Raw genomic sequence first — 22,946 nt, 5'->3', positions numbered from 1 at the left:
TGAAACCGCTTCATGTGGTTTCTACCCTACAATTCTACCTCAAAGCTACAGTATGATTTTATTGATTGGATTCTTTTATACTGTAGTACTAGGAAGGACCTTTATGGCTCTAATACTTCTATCAATCAACAGATCAGTACAGCTCATGTTTTGTGGGTTTCAGCCTTTGAAGGTACTTCTGCCTTATATGGTAGGAAAGTTTTTTGCAATCTGTTGCAAGTGATATTTCCTTTCTCCTATTCTTTCCAGAAGTAGAATTGCCTGTTATATGTGCTATGCTTTGTCATCTAACCCTCTTGAACGGGGCATCATGTGCTGTTATAAAGGAATGTAAAGAAAAATTTTTTTTTTTGTAGTTAACACCAAATCCTTTTGATCATGAGTGACAGCACACAAAGGCTCACTCTTTGCTCTCATACTCTACTGTTATCAGCACCATATTCAATGAGTATATTTAGCAGCAACAATTTTATAAACTAGTCTCTTATCTAAAACTCTACTATAAAGATGCCAGGGTCCAACTAGTCATTAATAGAAGGTGGGGAAAGTAAGACCCACAAAGCAGGTGTGAAGAAGAAAAAAAAAGATCCTTCCTCTTCCCTTTTCTTACGACCATTACTTCTTAACTTGCAAGCTCGCATGAGTGAGCCTGCACTTCAAAGATTCCAGAGTGTCTGCAGTATGCCTCTAGCGACTGATCTGTTCTATAAATTACCTGTGTCTCTGTAAAGAGCCCGTATTGGAGAAGCAGAATACCACCCTGCAGCAGATTGTATGCGCTAGAGCACTGGTTTTCAAAACTGTCCTCAGGTCTTATTTTGAGGATATCTGAACTAGAGCACAGGTGAAATAATCAGCTGATTAGTAAAGATGGTTATTTTACCTGCTCTCGTTCAAGGTAAACCTGAAAACCTGGCCTGTTGGGGAGGCCTGAGGGCAGGTTTAAAAAATCAGTGCTCTAGAGGGAATGCAGGGAGCTGGCCTGTTTTTTATCTCAGGTCCTAACCATCCAGTAAGGGCATGTGGGATAATTGTGGGCATTGTAGTTACTGTAGATGTTAAAAGAGGAAATAGTGTGCCAGATGTACACGCTTTATCTCAGGCTCTGACCATATGAGAAGAACTCTGTGCACTAAACTCATTGTTCGGAGCAAGGTCTTCTATTGAGTGTGCCAGGAAACTCGGATGCAGCAAGAGTCAGTGTAAAACACTATGCAGGTCAAGTCATTTAAAAAGGGAAGGGCCTCTAGGATACAATCATGTAGTAACAATAAGAGAGAGGAGGTGGGAGGATGGAGTGGTTTTCTGTTCATTGGTTTGTTTCAAATTTCTGCCTATTTACATGCAGTGTCTTATTAACCAAACTGTATAGAATCATCTCCTGCTTCATGTGCTGTTACAATGAGAGAAAGACAGTAGCTGTTAGACTCCAAAATTGTGTGCAAAAGTATATATCATGCAAAAACACAAGTATATGGAGATATTTATTACAAAACTGAACATTTTTGCATGTTGTTTTTTGATATTTGCTTTTAACTAGTATCATTTGTTTAACATTTACACATTGCATGAAGAATCAGATCTTAGAGAAACTTAATGTGACACAAGTTGATTATCTGTAAACATAGACTTAACACCACTATTCAGTGCAGAGTTTATCAGCATATAGATGCTCAGCATTATTATAACACGCAGTGCATCAGTATAAAGATGGCCAGCATCTAAAAAAACAAGTTTTTAGTACAGCAACATAACAGTCACTTGGGCTTTAATAATGTGGCAACGAAAGCCATATACATGTACTACAATTATGCTTATTTTACTGCCTGCAGGTATTTGTTAGTCAGGAACAGGAATTTAAAAGCTTCAGAAAAACACCATAAAAAAATGAACATTATAAGCAGATGGTCTAAAAAGTAATAATATAGTGTATATTAATTAAACAATAATAAGATTGTTGTTACATTCATTAGAGTAAACTAGACTAAGCTCTATCATACTAGATCTTGCTCCAGTTCCAAGACACGGCAGTTTGCACTTTCAGAAGAACTGCTAATCTGATCTATGCTTGCGTTTAAAAGAACAGAATAACTAAAAATTGTTCACTGGGCTTGAGTAAAAAAAAATATATATTCCTCCTCATTTCAAAAAGATGGACACCTCTGTTTAGACTTTTGTCTGTACCTTTGCAAATGTTACAGAGGAGTAAAGAAAAAAAAGTTGATTTTTTTGTGTGACTGTTTTGTATTTAGGCATCAAATTGTTCCTTGAAGAATAAAAATAAAATCTTGACTTATGTGGGTACTGAAACTGTGCAAGGCAAATCCTTCTGGACCTCTGTGTTGCTCTTCAAGTAAGATGGCACCAGATTCTGCAACGGAAGCAGATATTTTATGTACTTCCAATTCACAGCGTATGTGAGCGTTACCACTCTAGCTCCACAGGATAATCTCCTGTCAGACACGCCGTACAATGGCCAATAGATGACGGTCTTGCGGATGTGCCATTAAGCCCATTCTGTTCTTCTTTCAATGATTTGATTCCCTCTCGCACGGCTGACGTGAGTCCTTCTACCGAAAGGTATACAACACTGTCAGCACCTGAATAAAAGAAATATTTATATAAATTAATCCTTGTACATTAGGAAAAAAACAAAACTTACATGCTCATAAATTTAGTCCAGGGCTCGACAACCATTACAAAGTTAAAGGGCCATTCTAAACGTTTTTCATGAAAGGGTTAATGAATAGTTCATGATGGGCATAAAATATTTCCAATATATACTCATTAAATGTATAATGTTATTAAAAAGATATGTTTCTTACAAAAGTTAAGTCTATTCCACTGCCCATGAAAATCATAGATTCAGGTCCCAATGATCATTCTAGTCATACCACTGAGATGAAAGTCGCAGCCTGCGCATTAGTGACAGCATCTAGTTACGCACAGCTTCTGCAAAGCTAGCTGTCAATCAAAACTCTCCTCCGGCCCCTCAGTGCTCGCTCATGAAAGATTCGCTCGACGGTGGTTGCTATAACAACATTTAAAGCTTTCTACATAGGTGATAGCATTGTGTACACCAGCCCTGCTAGTGTGTCAGTTGGGGGTACGGACTTCTACTTTCATTGCGCTATAGTTTGCGCGCTCCCATGCAAGGCTATCTTGATTGGACATGCGGTAAGAAAAAAAAAACGCCCATTTCTGGGGCATTTCGAAATATCTTGTTGTGGCACTATTTTAGCAACTTTGCAGCAAGAATTTTAATATAAAAAATAATCCTTTTTAAATTTTAAAAATACAGTTTTATTGTAAAAACAGTATATTAAAATAGTATAGCAAAATTGTGATAGTTTATTATGGATCTTTAAGGAGAAACATGTAAATGAGGGCAGCCCATGCTCTGCTCAGGTGAACATCACACAAAGCCCAGAATGAGGTCTAAGGATTCTTTCCGACCATTATTAAAAGGGACATAAAAGTGCAAAAAAGAATATGCTCTAATATGTTAAAGGGACATGACACCCACACTTTTTCTTTCATGATTTAGAAAGAGAATGCAATTTTAAACATCTTTCTCATTTACTTCTATTATCTAATTTGTTTTATTCTCTTGATATTCATGGTTTAGAAAGAGAATGCAATTTTAAACATCTTTCTCATTTACTTCTATTATCTAATTTGTTTTATTCTCTTGATATTATTTGCTGAAAAGCATATCTGATTGGTTGCTGCACACAGAAGCCTCATGTGATTGGCTCACCATGTGCATTGCTTTTTCTTCAACTAAGGATATCTAAAAAATTTAGCAAAATAAATAATAGAAGTAAATTGTAATGTTGTTTAAATTTCTATTCTCTATCTGAATCATGAAAGAAAGATTTTGGGTTTAGTGGCCCTTTAAGCATTTTATTATTGCACTATTGCCAGTATATAACTGTGTTTAACCCTTTAAAAGAGGTTAAACACATACTTAATGTCCTCTCCAGAGCAGAAATGAACTACATAAACTTTAATTCTGACTTTCCTATCCCTTTAAAGTTTTTTTTTTTTTTAAGCTTTTTTTTATTGTGCCAGATCTGGTACCAGCTGGGCAGCTGGCTCCTTATGGGAGATTTATACACACTCACAAACCTTTCCAGTAGTTAAAAGTGATGGTAAACTCTCCCCTTTTTAAAATCAGATCCGGAATGTTAGTGATATTTTAGATTTTAATTCATCAGTTGTAATGAAGATGCGCTATAACTTACCCTGTGCTTCACCACCCACTTCAAGACAATTTTTCTGTGAGTTAATAGTTTGAATTGTTGTCCTATCAGCGATCTGCCCATATGGCACTTTTGTTGTAACTAGAGCACTGATTGGACAACAATTCAAACCATTAGCTCAAAGAAAAATGTACTTTTGAAGGGTATTTGAATTTTATATATATATTAAAAAGTAAGTTATAGCGGAACTTCATTACAACTGATGAACGAAACTAAATATCACTAACATTCCAAATCTGTTTTTATAAAGGGGAAAGTTTACGATCACTTTAACCCCATGATTGCTAGTAGTACAGTTGCAGATTTATTTCTCTCCTTGCCTTTGAAGGTCTAGGAACAATGTACAGCACACTGTAATTTTAACAAGAAGCAAATGCTAAGCAAATCAAAGCATACAGGAGTGTAACCCCCCCTTCCCGCATATATGAAACAGTATTTTGCACTCCAGCAGAAAAGATGGATTGCATACTTTAGCGGGATCAGGCAAGTTGCATCATTCTATACACACTACCCATGCTTAGTTCAGTTTACTCATCACACAAATAAAACCAAATCATCACACTCAAGAGACATGTCCTTTGACTGCTCAGAAATAAAAAAAAAGCAAAGTTAAAATGTTTATAAAGCATTAATTTTCATGTTAGTCTTCTTCAGTTCAGTACACTCCTCACATTTTTGTAAATATTTTATATCTTTTCATGTGACAACGCTGAAGAAATGACACTTTGCTACAATGTAAAGTAGTGAGTGTACAGCCTGTATAACAGTGTAAATTTGCTGTCCCTCAAAATAACTCAATACACAGCCATTAATATCTAAACAGTTGGCAACAAAAGTGAGTATATCCCTAAGTGGAAATGTCCAAATTGGACCCAAAGTGACAATATTTTGTGTGGCCACCATTATTTTCCAGCACTGCCTTAACCCTCTTGGGCATGGAGTTCACCAGAGCTTCACAGGTTGCCACTGGAGTCCTCTTCCACTCTTTCATGACAACATCACAGAGCTGGTGGATGTTAGAGACCTTGCGCTACCCCACCTTCTGTTTGAGGATGCCCCACAGATGCTCAATTGGGTTTAGGTCTGGAGACATGTTTGGCCAGTCCATCACCTTTACCCTCAGCTTCTTTAGCAATACAGTGGTCATCTTGGATGTGTGTTTGGGGTCGTTATGTTGGAATACTGCCCTGCGGCCCAGTCTCCGAAGGGAGGGGATCATGCTCTGCTTCAGTATGTCACAGTACATGTTGGCATGCTTGGTTCCCTCAATGAACTGTAGCTCCCCAGTGCCAGCAGCACTTATGCAGGCCCAGACCATGACACTCCCACCACCATGCTTGACTGTAGGCAAGACACACTTGTCTTTGTACTCCTCACCTGGTTGCCGCCACACATGCTTGACACCATCTTTACTAAATAAGTTTATATTGGTCTCATCAGCCCACAGGACATGGTTCCAGTAATCCATGTCCTTAGTCTGCTTGTCTTCAGCAAACTGTTTGCGGGCTTTCTTGTGCATCATCTTTAGAAGAGGCTTCTTTCTGGGACGACAGCTATGCAGACCAATTTGATGCAGTGCGCGGCGTATGGTCTGAGCACTGACAGGCTGACCCCCCACCCCTTCAACCTCTGCAGCAATGCTGGCAGCACTCATACGTCTATTTCCCAAAGACAACCTCTGGATATGACACTGAGCACATGCACTCAACGTCTTTGGTCGACCATGGTGAGGCCTGTTGTGAGTGGAACCTGTCCTGTGAAACCGCTGTATGGTCTTGCCCACCGTGCTGCAGCTCAGTTTTAGGGTCTTGGCAATCTTCTTATAGCCTAGGCCATATTTATGTAGAGCAAAAATTCTTTTTTTCAGATCCTCAGAGAGTTCTTTACCATGAGGTGCCATGTTGAACTTCCAGTGACCAGTATGAGAGTGTGAGAGCGATAACACCAAATTTAACACACCTGCTCCTTATTCACACCTGAGACCTTGTAACAATAACGAGTCACATGACACCAAGGAGGGAAAATGGCTAATTGGGCCCAATTTGGACATTTCCACTTAGGGGTGTAATCACTTTTGTTGCCAACGGTTTAGACATTAATGGTTGTGTGTTGAGTTATTTTGAGGGGACAGCAAATTTACACGGTTATACAGGCTGTACACTCACTACTTTACATTGTAGCAAAGTGTCATTTCTTCAGTGTTGTCACATAAAAAGATATAATAAAATATTTACAAAAATGTTAGGGGTGTACTCACTTTTGTGAGATACTGTATGTATGTATATATATATATATATATATATACACATATACATATATACATACATACATACATACACACACACTCATATGCAAAAGTTTAGGCACCCCTGACAATTTCCATGATTTTCTTTTATAAATAATTGGGTGTTTGGATCAGCAATTTCATTTTGATCTATCAAATAACTGAAGGTTACAGTAATATTTCAGTAGTGAAATTAGGTTTATTGGATTAACAGAAAATGTGCAATATGCATCAAAACGAAATTAGACAGGAGCATACATTTGGGCACCCCAACAGAAATATTGCATCAATATTTAGTAGAGCCTCCTTAAGCAGAAATAACAGCCTCTAGATGCCTATTATAGCCTGTAATGAGTGTCTGGATTCTGGATGAAGGTATTTTGGACCATTCCTCCTTGCAAAACATCTCCAGTTCAGTTAGGTTTGATGGCTGCAGAGCATGGACAGCCCGCTTCAAATCACCCCACAGATTTTCAATGATATTCAGGTCTGGGGACTGGGATGGCCATTCCAGAACATTGTCCTTGTTCCTCTGCATAAATGCCAGAGTAGATTTTGAGCAGTGTTTTGGGTCGTTGTCTTGTTAGAATATCCAGCTCCGGCGTAACTTCAACTTTGTGACTGATTCCTCAACATTATTCTCAAGTATCTGCTGATATTGAGTGGAATCCATGCACCCTCACCTTTAACAAGATTCCCAGTACCGGCACTGGCCACACAGCATGATGGAAGAACATCCACCAAATTTTATTGTGGCTAGTGTTTGTCTTTGAACGCTGTGTTATTTTGCTGCCATGCATAACGCTCCTTGTTATGACCAAATAACTCAATCTTTGTTTCATCGGTCCACAGCACCTTCTTCCAAAATTAAGCTGGCTTGTCCAAATGTGTGTTTGCATACCTCAAGCGACTGTTTGTGGTGTGTGTGCAGAAAAGGCTTCTTTCGCATCACTCTCCCATACGCTGAATTGTTGAACGATGCACAGTGACACCATCTGCAGCAAGATGATGTTGTAGGTCTTTGCAGGTGGTCTGTGGGCTGTTTTTGACCATTCTCACCATCCTTTGCCTCTCTGATATTTTACTTCTGGCCTGAACTGTGCCTGTGGTCTTTCATTTCCTCACTATGTTCCTCACAGTGGACACCGACAACTTAAATCTCTGCGATAGCTTTTTGTAGCCTTCCCCTAAACCATAATGTCGAACAATCTTTGTTTTCAGGTCATTTGAGAGCTGTTTTGAGGCCCCCATGTTGCCACTTTTCAGAGGAGAGTTAAAGAGAACAACAACTTGCAATTGGCCACTGTAAATACCTTTTCTCATGATTGGATGCACCTTTCTATGAAATTCAAGGCTTAATGGGCTCACTAAACCAATTGTGTGTTCCAATTAATCAGTGCTAGGTAGTTACAGGTATTCAAATCAACAAAATGACAAGGGTGCCCACATTTATGCACTTGTCTAATTTTGTTTTGATGCATATTGCACATTTTCTGTTAATCCAATAAACCTCATTTCACTACTGAAATATTACTGTGTCCTTCAGTTATTTGATAGATCAAAATGAAATTGCTGATCCAAACACCCAATTATTTATAAATGAAAATCATGGAAATTGTCAGGGGTGCCGAAACTTTTGCATACGACTGTGTGTGTGTATATATATATAAATATTATAGTACAAAATATTGCTGTCCATATATTTTCTGGGCATTGGTGACTATTTGTTATGTTATGTATAAGAGTGCAATTAGGAGTAACAGATGTTACTATCCAATGAGAACCTGTTTCCGAACTTAGATTATTTTTTTTCCCCAAGTAGGTACCAATTCAAGTCATATGTTGTTTTTGTCTACGACCTCTCTATTTTAAAAATGTAAAAATTGTATATACAAAACCAAAAATGTTTAAACAAAAAACATAATTTATGTAAGAACTTACCTGATAAATTCATTTCTTTCATATTAACAAGAGTCCATGAGCTAGTGACGTATGGGATATACATTCCTACCAGGAGGAGCAAAGTTTCCCAAACCTTAAAATGCCTATAAATACACCCCTCACCACACCCACAAATCAGTTTAACGAATAGCCAAGAAGTGGGGTGATAAGAAAAAAAGTGCGAAGCATATAAAATAAGGAATTGGAATAATTGTGCTTTATACAAAAAAATCATAACCACCACAAAAAAGGGTGGGCCTCATGGACTCTTGTTAATATGAAAGAAATGAATTTATCAGGTAAGTTCTTACATAAATTATGTTTTCTTTCATGTAATTAACAAGAGTCCATGAGCTAGTGACGTATGGGATAATGACTACCCAAGATGTGGATCTTTCCACACAAGAGTCACTAGAGAGGGAGGGATAAAATAAAGACAGCCAATTCCTGCTGAAAATAATCCACACCCAAAATAAAGTTTAACAAAAAACATAAGCAGAAGATTCAAACTGAAACCGCTGCCTGAAGAACTTTTCTACCAAAAACTGCTTCAGAAGAAGAAAATACATCAAAATGGTAGAATTTAGTAAAAGTATGCAAAGAGGACCAAGTTGCTGCTTTGCAGATCTGGTCAACCGAAGCTTCATTCCTAAACGCCCAGGAAGTAGATACTGACCTAGTAGAATGAGCTGTAATTCTTTGAGGCGGAATTTTACCCGACTCAACATAGGCAAGATGAATTAAAGATTTCAACCAAGATGCCAAAGAAATGGCAGAAGCTTTCTGGCCTTTCCTAGAACCGGAAAAGATAACAAATAGACTAGAAGTCTTACGGAAAGATTTCGTAGCTTCAACATAATATTTCAAAGCTCTAACAACATCCAAAGAATGCAATGATTTCTCCTTAGAATTCTTAGAATTAGGACATAATGAAGGAACCACAATTTCTCTACTAATGTTGTTGGAATTCACAACTTTAGGTAAAAATTCAAAAGAAGTTCGCAACACCGCCTTATCCTGATGAAAAATCAGAAAAGGAGACTCACACGAAAGAGCAGATAATTCAGAAACTCTTCTAGCAGAAGAGATGGCCAAAAGGAACAAAACTTTCCAAGAAAGTAATTTAATGTCCAATGAATGCATAGGTTCAAACGGAGGAGCTTGAAGAGCTCCCAGAACCAAATTCAAACTCCAAGGAGGAGAAATTGACTTAATGACAGGTTTTATACGAACCAAAGCTTGTACAAAACAATGAATATCAGGAAGAATAGCAATCTTTCTGTGAAAAAGAACAGAAAGAGCGGAGATTTGTCCTTTCAAAGAACTTGCGGACAAACCCTTATCTAAACCATCCTGAAGAAACTGTAAAATTCTCGGTATTCTAAAAGAATGCCAAGAAAAATGATGAGAAAGACACCAAGAAATATAAGTCTTCCAGACTCTATAATATATCTCTCGAGATACAGATTTACGAGCCTGTAACATAGTATTAATCACGGAGTCAGAGAAACCTCTATGACCAAGAATCAAGCGTTCAATCTCCATACCTTTAAATTTAAGGATTTCAGATCCGGATGGAAAAAAGGACCTTGTGACAGAAGGTCTGGTCTTAACGGAAGAGTCCATGGCTGGCAAGATGCCATCCGGACAAGATCCGCATACCAAAACCTGTGAGGCCATGCCGGAGCTATTAGCAGAACAAACGAGCATTCCCTCAGAATCTTGGAGATTACTCTTGGAAGAAGAACTAGAGGCGGAAAGATATAGGCAGGATGATACTTCCAAGGAAGTGATAATGCATCCACTGCCTCCGCCTGAGGATCCCGGGATCTGGACAGATACCTGGGAAGTTTCTTGTTTAGATGAGAGGCCATCAGATCTATCTCTGGGAGCCCCCACAATTGAACAATCTGAAGAAATACCTCTGGGTGAAGAGACCATTCGCCCGGATGCAAAGTTTGGCGACTGAGATAATCCGCTTCCCAATTGTCTACACCTGGGATATGAACCGCAGAGATTAGACAGGAGCTGGATTCCGCCCAAACCAAAATTCGAGATACTTCTTTCATAGCCAGAGGACTGTGAGTCCCTCCTTGATGATTGATGTATGCCACAGTTGTGACATTGTCTGTCTGAAAACAAATGAACGATTCTCTCTTCAGAAGAGGCCAAAACTGAAGAGCTCTGAAAACTGCACGGAGTTCCAAGATATTGATCGGTAATCTCACCTCCTGAGATTCCCAAACTCCTTGTGCCGTCAGAGATCCCCACACAGCTCCCCAACCTGTGAGACTTGCATCTGTTGAAATTACAGTCCAGGTCGGAAGAACAAAAGAAGCCCCCTGAATTAAACGATGGTGATCTGTCCACCACGTTAGAGAGTGCCGAACAATCGGTTTTAAAGATATTAATTGATATATCTTCGTGTAATCCCTGCACCATTGGTTCAGCATACAGAGCTGAAGAGGTCGCATGTGAAAACGAGCAAAGGGGATCGCGTCCGATGCAGCAGTCATAAGACCTAGAATTTCCATGCATAAGGCTACCGAAGGGAATGATTGAGACTGAAGGTTTCGACAGGCTGTAATCAATTTTAGACGTCTCTTGTCTGTTAAAGACAAAGTCATGGACACTGAATCTATCTGGAAACCCAGAAAGGTTACCCTTGTTTGAGGAATCAAAGAACTTTTTGGTAAATTGATCCTCCAACCATGATCTTGAAGAAACAACACAAGTCGATTCGTATGAGACTCTGCTAAATGTAAAGACGGAGCAAGTACCAAGATATCGTCCAAATAAGGAAATACCACAATACCCTGTTCTCTGATTACAGACAGAAGGGCACCGAGAATCTTTGTGAAAATTCTTGGAGCTGTAGCAAGGCCAAACGGTAGAGCCACAAATTGGTAATGCTTGTCTAGAAAAGAGAATCTCAGGAACTGATAATGATCTGGATGAATTGGAATATGCAGATATGCATCCTGTAAATCTATTGTGGACATATAATTCCCTTGCTGAACAAAAGGCAATATAGTCCTTACAGTTACCATCTTGAACGTTGGTATCCTTACATAACGATTCAATAATTTTAGATCCAGAACTGGTCTGAAGGAATTCTCCTTCTTTGGTACAATGAAGAGATTTGAATAAAACCCCATCCCCTGTTCCGGAACTGGAACTGGCATAATTACTCCAGCCAACTCTAGATCTGAAACACAATTCAGAAATGCTTGAGCTTTCACTGGATTTACTGGGACATGGGAAAGAAAAAATCTCTTTGCTGGAGGTCTCATCTTGAAACCAATTCTGTACCCTTCTGAAACAATGTTCTGAATCCAAAGATTGTGAACAGAATTGATCCAAATTTCTTTGAAAAAACGTAACCTGCCCCCTACCAGCTGAACTGGAATGAGGGCCGTACCTTCATGTGAACTTAGAAGCAGGCTTTGCCTTTCTAGCAGGCTTGGATTTATTCCAGACTGGAGATGGTTTCCAAACTGAAACTGCTCCTGAGGACGAAGGATCAGGCTTTTGTTCTTTGTTGAAACGAAAGGAACGAAAACGATTGTTAGCCCTGTTTTTACCTTTAGACTTTTTATCCTGTGGTAAAAAAGTTCCTTTCCCACCAGTAACAGTTGAAATAATAGAATCCAACTGAGAACCAAATAATTTGTTTCCCTGGAAAGAAATGGAAAGTAGAGTTGATTTAGAAGCCATATCAGCATTCCAAGTCTTAAGCCATAAAGCTCTCCTGGCTAAGATAGCCAGAGACATAAATCTAACATCAACTCTAATAATATCAAAAATGGCATCACAGATGAAATTATTAGCATGCTGGAGAAGAATAATAATATCATGAGAATCACGATTTGTTACTTGTTGCGCTAGAGTTTCCAACCAAAAAGTTGAAGCTGCAGCAACATCAGCCAATGATATAGCAGGTCTAAGAAGATTACCTGAACATAGATAAGCTTTTCTTAGAAAAGATTCAATTTTTCTATCTAAAGGATCTTTAAACGAGGTACCATCTGACGTAGGAATGGTAGTACGTTTAGCAAGGGTAGAAATAGCTCCATCAACTTTAGGGATTTTGTCCCAAAATTCTAACCTGTCAGGCGGAACAGGATATAATTGCTTAAAACGTTTAGAAGGAGTAAATGAATTACCCAATTTATCCCATTCCTTAGCAATTACTGCAGAAATAGCATTAGGAACAGGAAAGACTTCTGGAATAACCGCAGGAGCTTTAAAAACCTTATCCAAACGTATAGAATTAGTATCAAGAGGACTAGAATCCTCTATTTCTAAAGCAATTAGTACTTCTTTAAGTAAAGAGCGAATAAATTCCATCTTAAATAAATATGAAGATTTATCAGCATCAATCTCTGAGACAGAATCCTCTGAACCAGAAGAGTCCAAAGAATCAGAATGATGGTGTTCATTTAAAAATTCATCTGTAGAGAGAGAAGATTTAAAAGACTTTTTACGTTTACTAGAAGGAGAAATAACAGACAAAGCCTTCTTTATGGATTCAGAAACAAAATCTCTTATGTTATCAGGAACATTCTGCACCTTAGATGTTGAGGGAACTGCAACAGGCAATGGTACATCACTAAAGGAAATATTATCTGCTTTAACAAGTTTGTCATGACAATTATTACAAACAACAGCTGGAGGAATAGCTACCAAAAGTTTACAGCAGATACACTTAGCTTTGGTAGATCCAGCAGGCAGTGGTTTTCCTGTAGAATCTTCTGGCTCAGATGCAACGTGAGACATCTTGCAATATGTAAGAGAAAAAACAACATATAAAGCAAAATAGATCAAATTCCTTATAAGACAGTTTCAGGAATGGGAAAAAAATGCCAAACATCAAGCTTCTAGCAACCAGAAGCAAATGAAAAATGAGACTGAAATAATGTGGAGACAAAAGCGACGCCCATATTTTTTGGCGCCAAATAAGACGCCCACATTATTTGGCGCCTAAATGCTTTTGGCGCCAAAAATGACGCCACATCCGGAACGCCGACATTTTTGGCGCAAAATAACGTCAAAAATGACGCAACTTCCGGCGACACGTATGACGCCGGAAACGGAAAAGAATTTTTGCGCCAAAAAAGTCCGCGCCAAGAATGACGCAATAAAATGAAGCATTTTCAGCCCCCGCGAGCCTAACAGCTCACAGGGAAAAAAGTCAAATTTTTGAGGTAAGAAAAAATATGATAATTTAAAGCATAATCCCAAATATGAAACTGACTGTCTGGAAATAAGGAAAGTTGAACATTCTGAGTCAAGGCAAATAAATGTTTGAATACATATATTTAGAACTTTATAAATAAAGTGCCCAACCATAGCTTAGAGTGTCACAGAAAATAAGACTTACTTACCCCAGGACACTCATCTACATGTTTGTAGAAAGCCAAACCAGTACTGAAACGAGAATCAGTAGAGGAAATGGTAAATATAAGAGTATATCGTCGATCTGAAAAGGGAGGTAAGAGATGAATCTCTACGACCGATAACAGAGAACCTTATGAAATAGACCCCGTAGAAGGAGATCACTGCATTCAATAGGCAATACTCTCCTCACATCCCTCTGACATTCACTGCACGCTGAGAGGAAAACCGGGCTCCAACTTGCTGCGGAGCGCATATCAACGTAGAATCTAGCACAAACTTACTTCACCACCTCCCTTGGAGGCAAAGTTTGTAAAACTGATTTGTGGGTGTGGTGAGGGGTGTATTTATAGGCATTTTAAGGTTTGGGAAACTTTGCCCCTCCTGGTAGGAATGTATATCCCATACGTCACTAGCTCATGGACTCTTGTTAATTACATGAAAGAAATACTGAACCAGCATTTGTCCAGTTATCCATTTGAAAAATAAAAACATTAATTAACCATGTTTTAAAAATTCAACAACTAACAGATTGTAATATTTGAACTTTTTAATAATTTCCGCTTTTTCATTGTGATGTTTTACTAAACAGTTGCTTTAAGTCATACTTATGTTATGGTGGGATTTCCAACTTCTAAATCCAGGGTTTTCAAATAACTCATTTTTTTAGTTGGAGAAAAGAGAGCAGGAATCTTTTTTTTATATAAAAAAAAGTAACACATATATATAGGTAAATGTGCTCATAGACCGGGCACTTATTTCATTGTCAGAACCGACTCTCAGCCACAAGAACCTATTTGTAACAAGTCTGCAGCCGGCCGGTGCAGCACTCTGTTTTTGCAAAACTTCACGTACAGTGGAATAATGGGAGTATAGACCAATACTATTTCTACACGTTTGATGTTTTACAGTTACCTCATTACCATTGAGGTTTGTTAATGTAAGTGTGTATTTGGCTATTTATATTTACCTTTTTATAATAAAAAACAGGATTATGCTATGTTTTGCCATTCTTCTTTTTTATAACGATCCATTGCCATCCGCTGAGGGGGATCACTGGTGTATCTATACAATCCACATTCCGGTGATAAGTTACAGATCAGAATCTGGTGGATAGATCTTCAGGAGCAGTGAGGGTGAAGTTTCATATATCATCTGACAACTCAATTATCACATCACTTGCAGGGAATCGGCTTTAGACTACGCTTCACACTTACCTCATATGATTGGGGTAGTGTCTAGTAAGTACAACATAGGAGCCTTTCTTGGATATTAACTTTTCAGTGACCACAAAATTTCTGTTTTTGGAATCTTCTATTCCTTTTGTCATTTGGGACTATTTTTATGCCTTTGTTATCTATTTTTATATAATATTCATATATTAATTTTTGTTTCAGACTTTATTAATTATAATTTTTTATGAATTTTAAATTATTGTAATCTATGTATATGGATATAAATTAATTTTAAAGAGATATATAAACATTGTTTGGGGGGCACGTCAATAGCGCAGAATTTCTTCCAGCACCCTTCTTTCTAGTATTTTTTTCAGGGATTACCAGGAAAGGGTTCTCCCGCATACTAGATGTTTAATTCATAGCAGCTATTGTGTTGTCCCTCTATATATGTGAATATTTATTTTCTCATGTTCTTATATTAGGTGGTATCACCTTTTTAAAGATACACACATATACATTAATTTATGCGTGTATTTACAATTTGGATTTGTGATATATTTTATTTCACATTCACTCACATTTTCAGACATATTGTGTAAAAACAGAATTTATGCTTACCTGATAAATTACTTTCTCCAACGGTGTGTCCGGTCCACGGCGTCATCCTTACTTGTGGGATATTCTCTTCCCCAACAGGAAATGGCAAAGAGCCCAGCAAAGCTGGTCACATGATCCCCCCTAGGCTCCGCCTTCCCCAGTCATTCGACCGACGTAAAGGAGGAATATGCATAGGAGAAATCATATGATACCGTGGTGACTGTAGTTAGAGAAAATAATTCATCAGACCTGATTAAAAAACCAGGGCGGGCCGTGGACCGGACACACCGTTGGAGAAAGTAATTTATCAGGTAAGCATAAATTCTGTTGTTTTCTCCAACATAGGTGTGTCCGGTCCACGGCGTCATCCTTACTTGTGGGAACCAATACCAAAGCTTTAGGACACGGATGATGGGAGGGAGCAAATCAGGTCGCCTAGATGGAAGGCACCACGGCTTGCAAAACCTTTCTCCCAAAAATAGCCTCAGAAGAAGCAAAAGTATCAAATTTGTAGAATTTGGTAAAAGTGTGCAGTGAAGACCAAGTCGCTGCCTTACATATCTGATCAACAGAAGCCTCGTTCTTGAAGGCCCATGTGGAAGCCACGGCCCTAGTGGAGTGAGCTGTGATTCTTTCAGGAGGCTGCCGTCCGGCAGTCTCATAAGCCAATCGGATGATGCTTTTAAGCCAAAAAGAGAGAGAGGTAGAAGTTGCTTTTTGACCTCTCCTTTTACCAGAATAAACAACAAACAAAGAAGATGTTTGTCTGAAATCCTTTGTAGCTTCTAAGTAGAATTTTAGAGCACGAACTACATCCAAATTGTGCAATAAACGTTCCTTCTTTGAAACTGGATTAGGACACAAAGAAGGCACGACTATCTCCTGGTTAATATTTTTGTTAGAAACAACTTTCGGAAGAAAACCAGGTTTAGTACGCAAAACCACCTTATCTGCATGGAACACCAGATATGGAGGAGAACACTGCAGAGCAGATAACTCTGAAACTCTTCTTGCAGAAGAAATTGCAACCAAAAACAAAACTTTCCAAGATAATAACTTTATATCAACGGAATGTAGGGGTTCAAACGGAACCCCCTGAAGAACTGAAAGAACTAAATTGAGACTCCAAGGAGGAGTCAAAGGTTTGTAAACGGGCTTGATTCTAACCAGAGCCTGAACAAAAGCTTGAACATCTGGCACGGCCGCCAGCTTTTTGTGAAGTAAAACAGATAAAGCAGAAATCTGTCCCTTCAAAGAACTTGCAGATAATCCTTTCTCCAAACCCTCTTGTAGAAAGGATAGAATCTTAGGAATTTTTATCTTGTTCCATGGGAATCCTTTAGATTCACACCCACAGATATATTTTTTCCATATTTTATGGTAGATTTTTCTAGTTACAGGCTTTCTAGCCTGAACAAGAGTATCAATGACAGAATCTGAGAACCCTCGCTTTGATAAAATCAAGCGTTCAATCTCCAAGCAGTCAGTTGGAGCGAAGCCAGATTCGGATGTTCGAACGGACCTTGAACAAGAAGGTCCCGTCTCAAAGGTAGCTTCCATGGTGGAGCCGATGACATATTCACCAGGTCTGCATACCAAGTCCTGCGTGGCCACGCAGGAGCTATCAAGATCACCGATACCCTCTCCTGTTTGATCCTGGCTACCAGCCTGGGAATGAGAGGAAACGGTGGGAACACGTAAGCTAGGTTGAAGGTCCAAGGTGCTACTAGTGCATCCACTAGAGTCGCCTTGGGATCCCTGGATCTGGACCCGTAGCAAGGAACCTTGAAGTTCTGACGAGACGCCATCAGATCCAAGTCTGGAATGCCCCACAATTGAATTATTTGGGCAAAGATTTCCGGATGGAGTTCCCACTCCCCCGGATGAAACGTCTGACGACTCAGAAAATCCGCTTCCCAATTTTCCACTCCTGGGATGTGGATTGCAGACAAGTGGCAGGAGTGATTCTCCGCCCATTGAATTATTTTGGTCACTTCTTCCATCGCCAGGGAACTCTTTGTTCCCCCCTGATGGTTGATATACGCAACAGTCGTCATGTTGTCTGATTGAAACCTTATGAATTTGGCCTTTGCTAGCTGAGGCCAAGCCTTGAGAGCATTGAATATCGCTCTCAGTTCCAGAATGTTTATCGGTAGAAGAGATTCTTCCCGAGACCAAAGACCCTGAGCTTTCAGGGGTTCCCAGACCGCGCCCCAGCCCACCAGACTGGCGTCGGTCGTGACAATGACCCACTCTGGTCTGCGGAAGCTCATCCCTTGTGACAGGTTGTCCGGGGTCAGCCACCAACGGAGTGAATCTCTGGTCCTCTGATCTACTTGTATCGTCGGAGACAAGTCTGTATAATCCCCATTCCACTGTCTGAGCATGCACAGTTGTAATGGTCTTAGATGAATTCGCGCAAAAGGAACTATGTCCATTGCCGCAACCATCAAACCTATTACTTCCATGCACTGCGCTATGGAAGGAAGAAGAACAGAATGAAGTACTTGACAAGAGCTTAGAAGTTTTGATTTTCTGGCCTCTGTCAGAAAAATCTTCATTTCTAAGGAGTCTATTATTGTTCCCAAGAAGGGGACTCTTGTTGACGGAGATAGAGAACTTTTTTCTGCGTTCACTTTCCACCCGTGAGATCTGAGAAAGGCTAGGACAATGTCCGTATGAGCCTTTGCTTGAGGCAGCGACGACGCTTGAATCAGTATGTCGTCCAAGTAAGGTACTACTGCAATGCCCCTTGGTCGTAGCACCGCTAGAAGGGACCCTAGTACCTTTGTGAAAATTCTTGGGGCAGTGGCTAATCCGAATGGGAGTGCCACGAACTGGTAATGTTTGTCCAGAAAGGCGAACCTTAGGAACCGATGATGTTCCTTGTGGATAGGAATATGTAGATACGCATCCTTTAAATCCACCGTGGTCATGAATTGACCTTCCTGGATGGTAGGAAGAATTGTCCGAATGGTTTCCATTTTGAACGATGGAACCCTGAGAAATTTGTTTAGGATCTTGAGATCCAAAATTGGTCTGAATGTTCCCTCTTTTTTGGGAACTATGAACAGATTGGAGTAGAATCCCATCCCTTGTTCTCTTAATGGAACAGGATGAATCACTCCCATTTTTAACAGGTCTTCTACACAATGTAAGAATGCCTGTCTTTTTATGTGGTCTGAAGACAATTGAGACCTGTGGAACCTTCCCCTTGGGGGTAGCTCCTTGAATTCCAGAAGATAACCTTGGGAGACTATTTCTAGGGCCCAAGGATCCAGAACATCTCTTGCCCACGCCTGAGCGAAGAGAGAAAGTCTGCCCCCCACCAGATCCGGTCCCGGATCGGGGGCCAACATCTCATGCTGTCTTGGTAGCAGTGGCAGGTTTCTTGGCCTGCTTACCTTTGTTCCAGCCTTGCATTGGCCTCCAGGCTGGCTTGGTTTGAGACGTATTACCCTCTTGCTTAGAGGATGTAGAACTTGAGGCTGGTCCGTTTCTGCGAAAGGGACGAAAATTAGGTTTATTTTTAGCCTTGAAAGACCTATCCTGAGGAAGGGCGTGGCCCTTTCCCCCAGTGATATCTGAAATAATCTCTTTCAAGTCAGGGCCAAACAGCGTTTTCCCCTTGAAAGGAATGTTAAGCAATTTGTTCTTGGATGACGCATCCGCTGACCAAGACTTTAGCCAAAGCGCTCTGCGCGCCACAATAGCAAACCCTGAATTTTTCGCCGCTAATCTAGCTAATTGCAAGGTAGCGTCTAAAGTAAAAGAGTTAGCCAATTTAAGAGCGTGAATTCTGTCCATAATCTCCTCATAAGAAGTATCTTTATCTAGCGACTTTTCTAGTTCATCGAACCAGAAACACGCTGCTGTAGTGACAGGAACAATGCATGAAATTGGCTGTAGAAGGTAACCTTGCTGAACAAACATCTTTTTAAGCAAACCTTCTAACTTTTTATCCATAGGATCTTTGAAAGCACAACTATCTTCTATAGGGATAGTAGTGCGTTTGTTTAGAGTAGAGACCGCCCCCTCGACCTTAGGGACTGTCTGCCATAAGTCCTTTCTGGGGTCGATCTTAAATATAGGGGGAGGGACAAAAGGTATGCCGGGCCTTTCCCATTCTTTGTTTACAATGTCCGCCACCCGCTTGGGTATAGGAAAAGCTTCGGGGGGCACCGGGACCTCTAGGAACTTGTCCATCTTACATAATTTCTCTGGAATGACCAAATTGTCACAATCATCCAGAGTAGATAACACCTCCTTAAGCAGAGCGCGGAGATGTTCCAATTTAAATTTGAATGTAATAACATCAGGTTCAGCTTGTTGAGAAATTTTTCCTGAATCTGAAATTTCTCCCTCAGACAAAACCTCCCTGGCCCCTTCAGACTGGTGCAAGGGCATGTCAGAACCATTATCATCAGCGCCCTCATGCTCTTCAGTATCTAAAACAGAGCAGTCGCGCTTTCGCTGATAAGTGGGCATTTTGGCTAAAATGTTTTTAATAGAATTATCCATTACAGCCGTTAATTGTTGCATAGTAAGAAGAATTGGCGCACTAGATGTACTAGGGGCCTCTTGTGTGGGCAAGACTGGTGTAGACACAGAAGGGGATGATGCAGTACCATGCTTACTCCCCTCACTTGAGGAATCATCTTGGGCATCATTTTCTCTAAATTGTTTGTCACATGCATCACATCTATTTAAATGAGAAGGAACCTTGGCTTCCTCACATACAGAACATAGTCTATCTGATAGTTCAGACATGTTAAACAGGCATAAACTTGATAACAAAAAACGTTTTAAAATAAAACCGTTACTGTCACTTTAAATTTTAAACTGAACACACTTTATTACTGAATATGCGAAAAAGTATGAAGGAATTGTTCAAAATTCACCAAAATTTCACCACAGTGTCTTAAAGCCTTAAAAGTATTGCACACCAAATTTGAAAGCTTTAACTCTTAAAATAACGGAACCGGAGCCGTTTTTATATTTAACCCCTATACAGTCCCTGGTATCTGCTTTGCTGAGACCCAACCAAGCCCAGAGGGGAATACGATACCAAATGACGCCTTCAGCAAGCTTTTTCAGTGTATCTGAGCTCCTCACACATGCATCTGCATGCCTTGCTTCCCAAAAACAACTGCGCATTAGTGGCGCGAAAATGAGGCTCTGCCTATGATTAGAGAAGGCCCCCAGTGAAAAAGGTGTCCAATACAGTGCCTGCCGTTTTTTTAAACAAATTCCCAAGATTAAAATAACTCCTCAAAGCTATAAACCATTAACCATGCTTATAAAATAATCGTTTTAGCCCAGAAAAATGTCTACCAGTCTTTAAAGCCCTTGTGAAGCCCTTAATTCTTGTTAATAAAATGGCTTACCGGATCCCATAGGGAAAATGACAGCTTCCAGCATTACCAAGTCTTGTTAGAAATGTGTCATACCTCAAGCAGCTAAAGTCTGCACACTGTTCCCCCCAACTGAAGTTACTTCATCTCAACAGTCCTGTGTGGAAACAGCCATCGATTTTAGTAACGGTTGCTAAAATCATCTTCCTCTTACAAACAGAAATCTTCATCTATTTTCTGTTTCAGAGTAAATAGTACATACCAGCACTATTTTAAAATAACAAACTCTTGATTGAAGAATAAAACTACATTTAAACACCAAAAAACTCTTAACCATCTCCGTGGAGATGTTGCCTGTGCAACGGCAAAGAGAATGACTGGGGAAGGCGGAGCCTAGGGGGGATCATGTGACCAGCTTTGCTGGGCTCTTTGCCATTTCCTGTTGGGGAAGAGAATATCCCACAAGTAAGGATGACGCCGTGGACCGGACACACCTATGTTGGAGAAATACATTTCAATACAGATTAAGTTAAGGTTTTGCGAACCCTATACCAGAAAGCTAGTTGTAGTTGTATTCTACTTCCCACACATTATATATATAAAAGTCTGCTAAATAAATTAAACAAATGCCACATAAAACCCATTTTTTTCTTTCATGATTTAGATGTAGCATGTGAATTTAAACAGCTTTTTTTTGTTCTGGTCTCTTGATATCCTTTGTTAAAAAAGGATACTTAGGTAGACTCAGGAGCTGCTGATTGGTTGCTGCACATAAAATGCCTCATGTTATTAGCTAACCCAATGCATTAAACTAGCTACCAATAGTGCATCACTGCTTCTTCAACAAAGGATACCAAGAGAATAAAGTAAATAAAATGATAGAAGTAAATTGGAAATTTGTTTAAAATTATATTCTCTTTCTGAATCGTGAACGAAAAGTTTGGGGTTCGTGTAAGTTTAAACACACATTGCTTATGCTCAGAAATATTTTACTCCATAAAAAGCAATAAAAGGAGATTGTTTACCTAGGTAAGATGCCAGGTTTTTGAATTCTGGCCGGTTTGCAACCAATTCTTCTTTTGTGGGGATGTTTATGCCCATGTAACATGGGTACCTTATAGGTGGGGAAGCCACTCTTATGTGAACCTGAAAAAATGCAAGTGTCAAATCAGTACAATACACCACTATCATAGGCCAAAATCCAATGGATGACCTTTATTCTACAGTAATAACATGCAGCAACTATGAGATGTAAATGGATTTTTCTAAATGTATTGCTTGCATTCATCAAGTGAAGCCTGTTAGTTCCTCACCTCCTTAGCTCCAGAATCCTTTAGCAGCTTTATTATAGGGGAGATGGTGTTTCCTCTTACAATGGAATCATCAATCAGCACTACTCTTTTCCCAGTAAAGTTATCTGACAACACTCCAAACTTTTTGGCCACTCCAAGCTGCCGTAACCTCATGTTTGGCTGAATAAATGTTCTCCCAACATATCTGTTCTTGCAGAGCACTTCAACATACTGCATGCCACACTGTGAATGTACAGAATATTTTATGTATCCAATGTACATGCCATGAAACCTCTGTAGATACTTTATAAGATATTAACCTTCTCTGCATATCCCAAGGCAGCTGGTGTTGCAGATTCAGGCACTGTGCTAACCAAGTCAGCATCCACTGGAGCTTCCACAGCCAGCTGCTGACCACATCGTCGTCTCACTGAATAAACCATCTGACCTATGGAAGAATTAAAAAAAATTAAACTAAGGCACTATTTCTACTATAGTAGATATGGTTGCAGTGAACAGCTCACAATAAAAACACCCTGTATTATGCAGTTACTAAGTTTTACAAAATAAAATTTGTAATAGTTGAATGCTGCTTAAAAACTATCACAAGAAATAAACACTAAATAAAATAGGTTTAA

At 39.5% G+C, this 22,946-nt stretch overlaps 1 protein-coding gene across 1 annotated transcript in view; it reads right to left on the bottom strand.

Moving 5' to 3' along the window:
* Positions 1-1,471: 1,471 nt before the first annotated feature.
* The window catches only part of LOC128650192 (amidophosphoribosyltransferase), a 53,594-nt gene continuing 32,119 nt past the window's right edge, over positions 1,472-22,946 (bottom strand). Inside the window, exons 8-11 of the mRNA XM_053703938.1 lie at positions 22,629-22,756; positions 22,330-22,551; positions 22,042-22,162; positions 1,472-2,600 (exon numbers count right to left, since the gene is read on the bottom strand). Of these exons, the coding sequence (XP_053559913.1) occupies positions 2,425-2,600; positions 22,042-22,162; positions 22,330-22,551; positions 22,629-22,756 (647 nt within the window). The 3' untranslated portion in view covers positions 1,472-2,424. The remainder of the gene's footprint in view (positions 2,601-22,041; positions 22,163-22,329; positions 22,552-22,628; positions 22,757-22,946) is intronic.

Source organism: Bombina bombina, chromosome 2, assembly GCF_027579735.1.
Source record: "Bombina bombina isolate aBomBom1 chromosome 2, aBomBom1.pri, whole genome shotgun sequence".
NCBI lineage: Eukaryota > Metazoa > Chordata > Amphibia > Anura > Bombinatoridae > Bombina > Bombina bombina.
The sequence above is the reverse complement of the archived record's forward strand: the minus strand, read 5'-3'. Positions and strand labels throughout refer to the sequence as shown.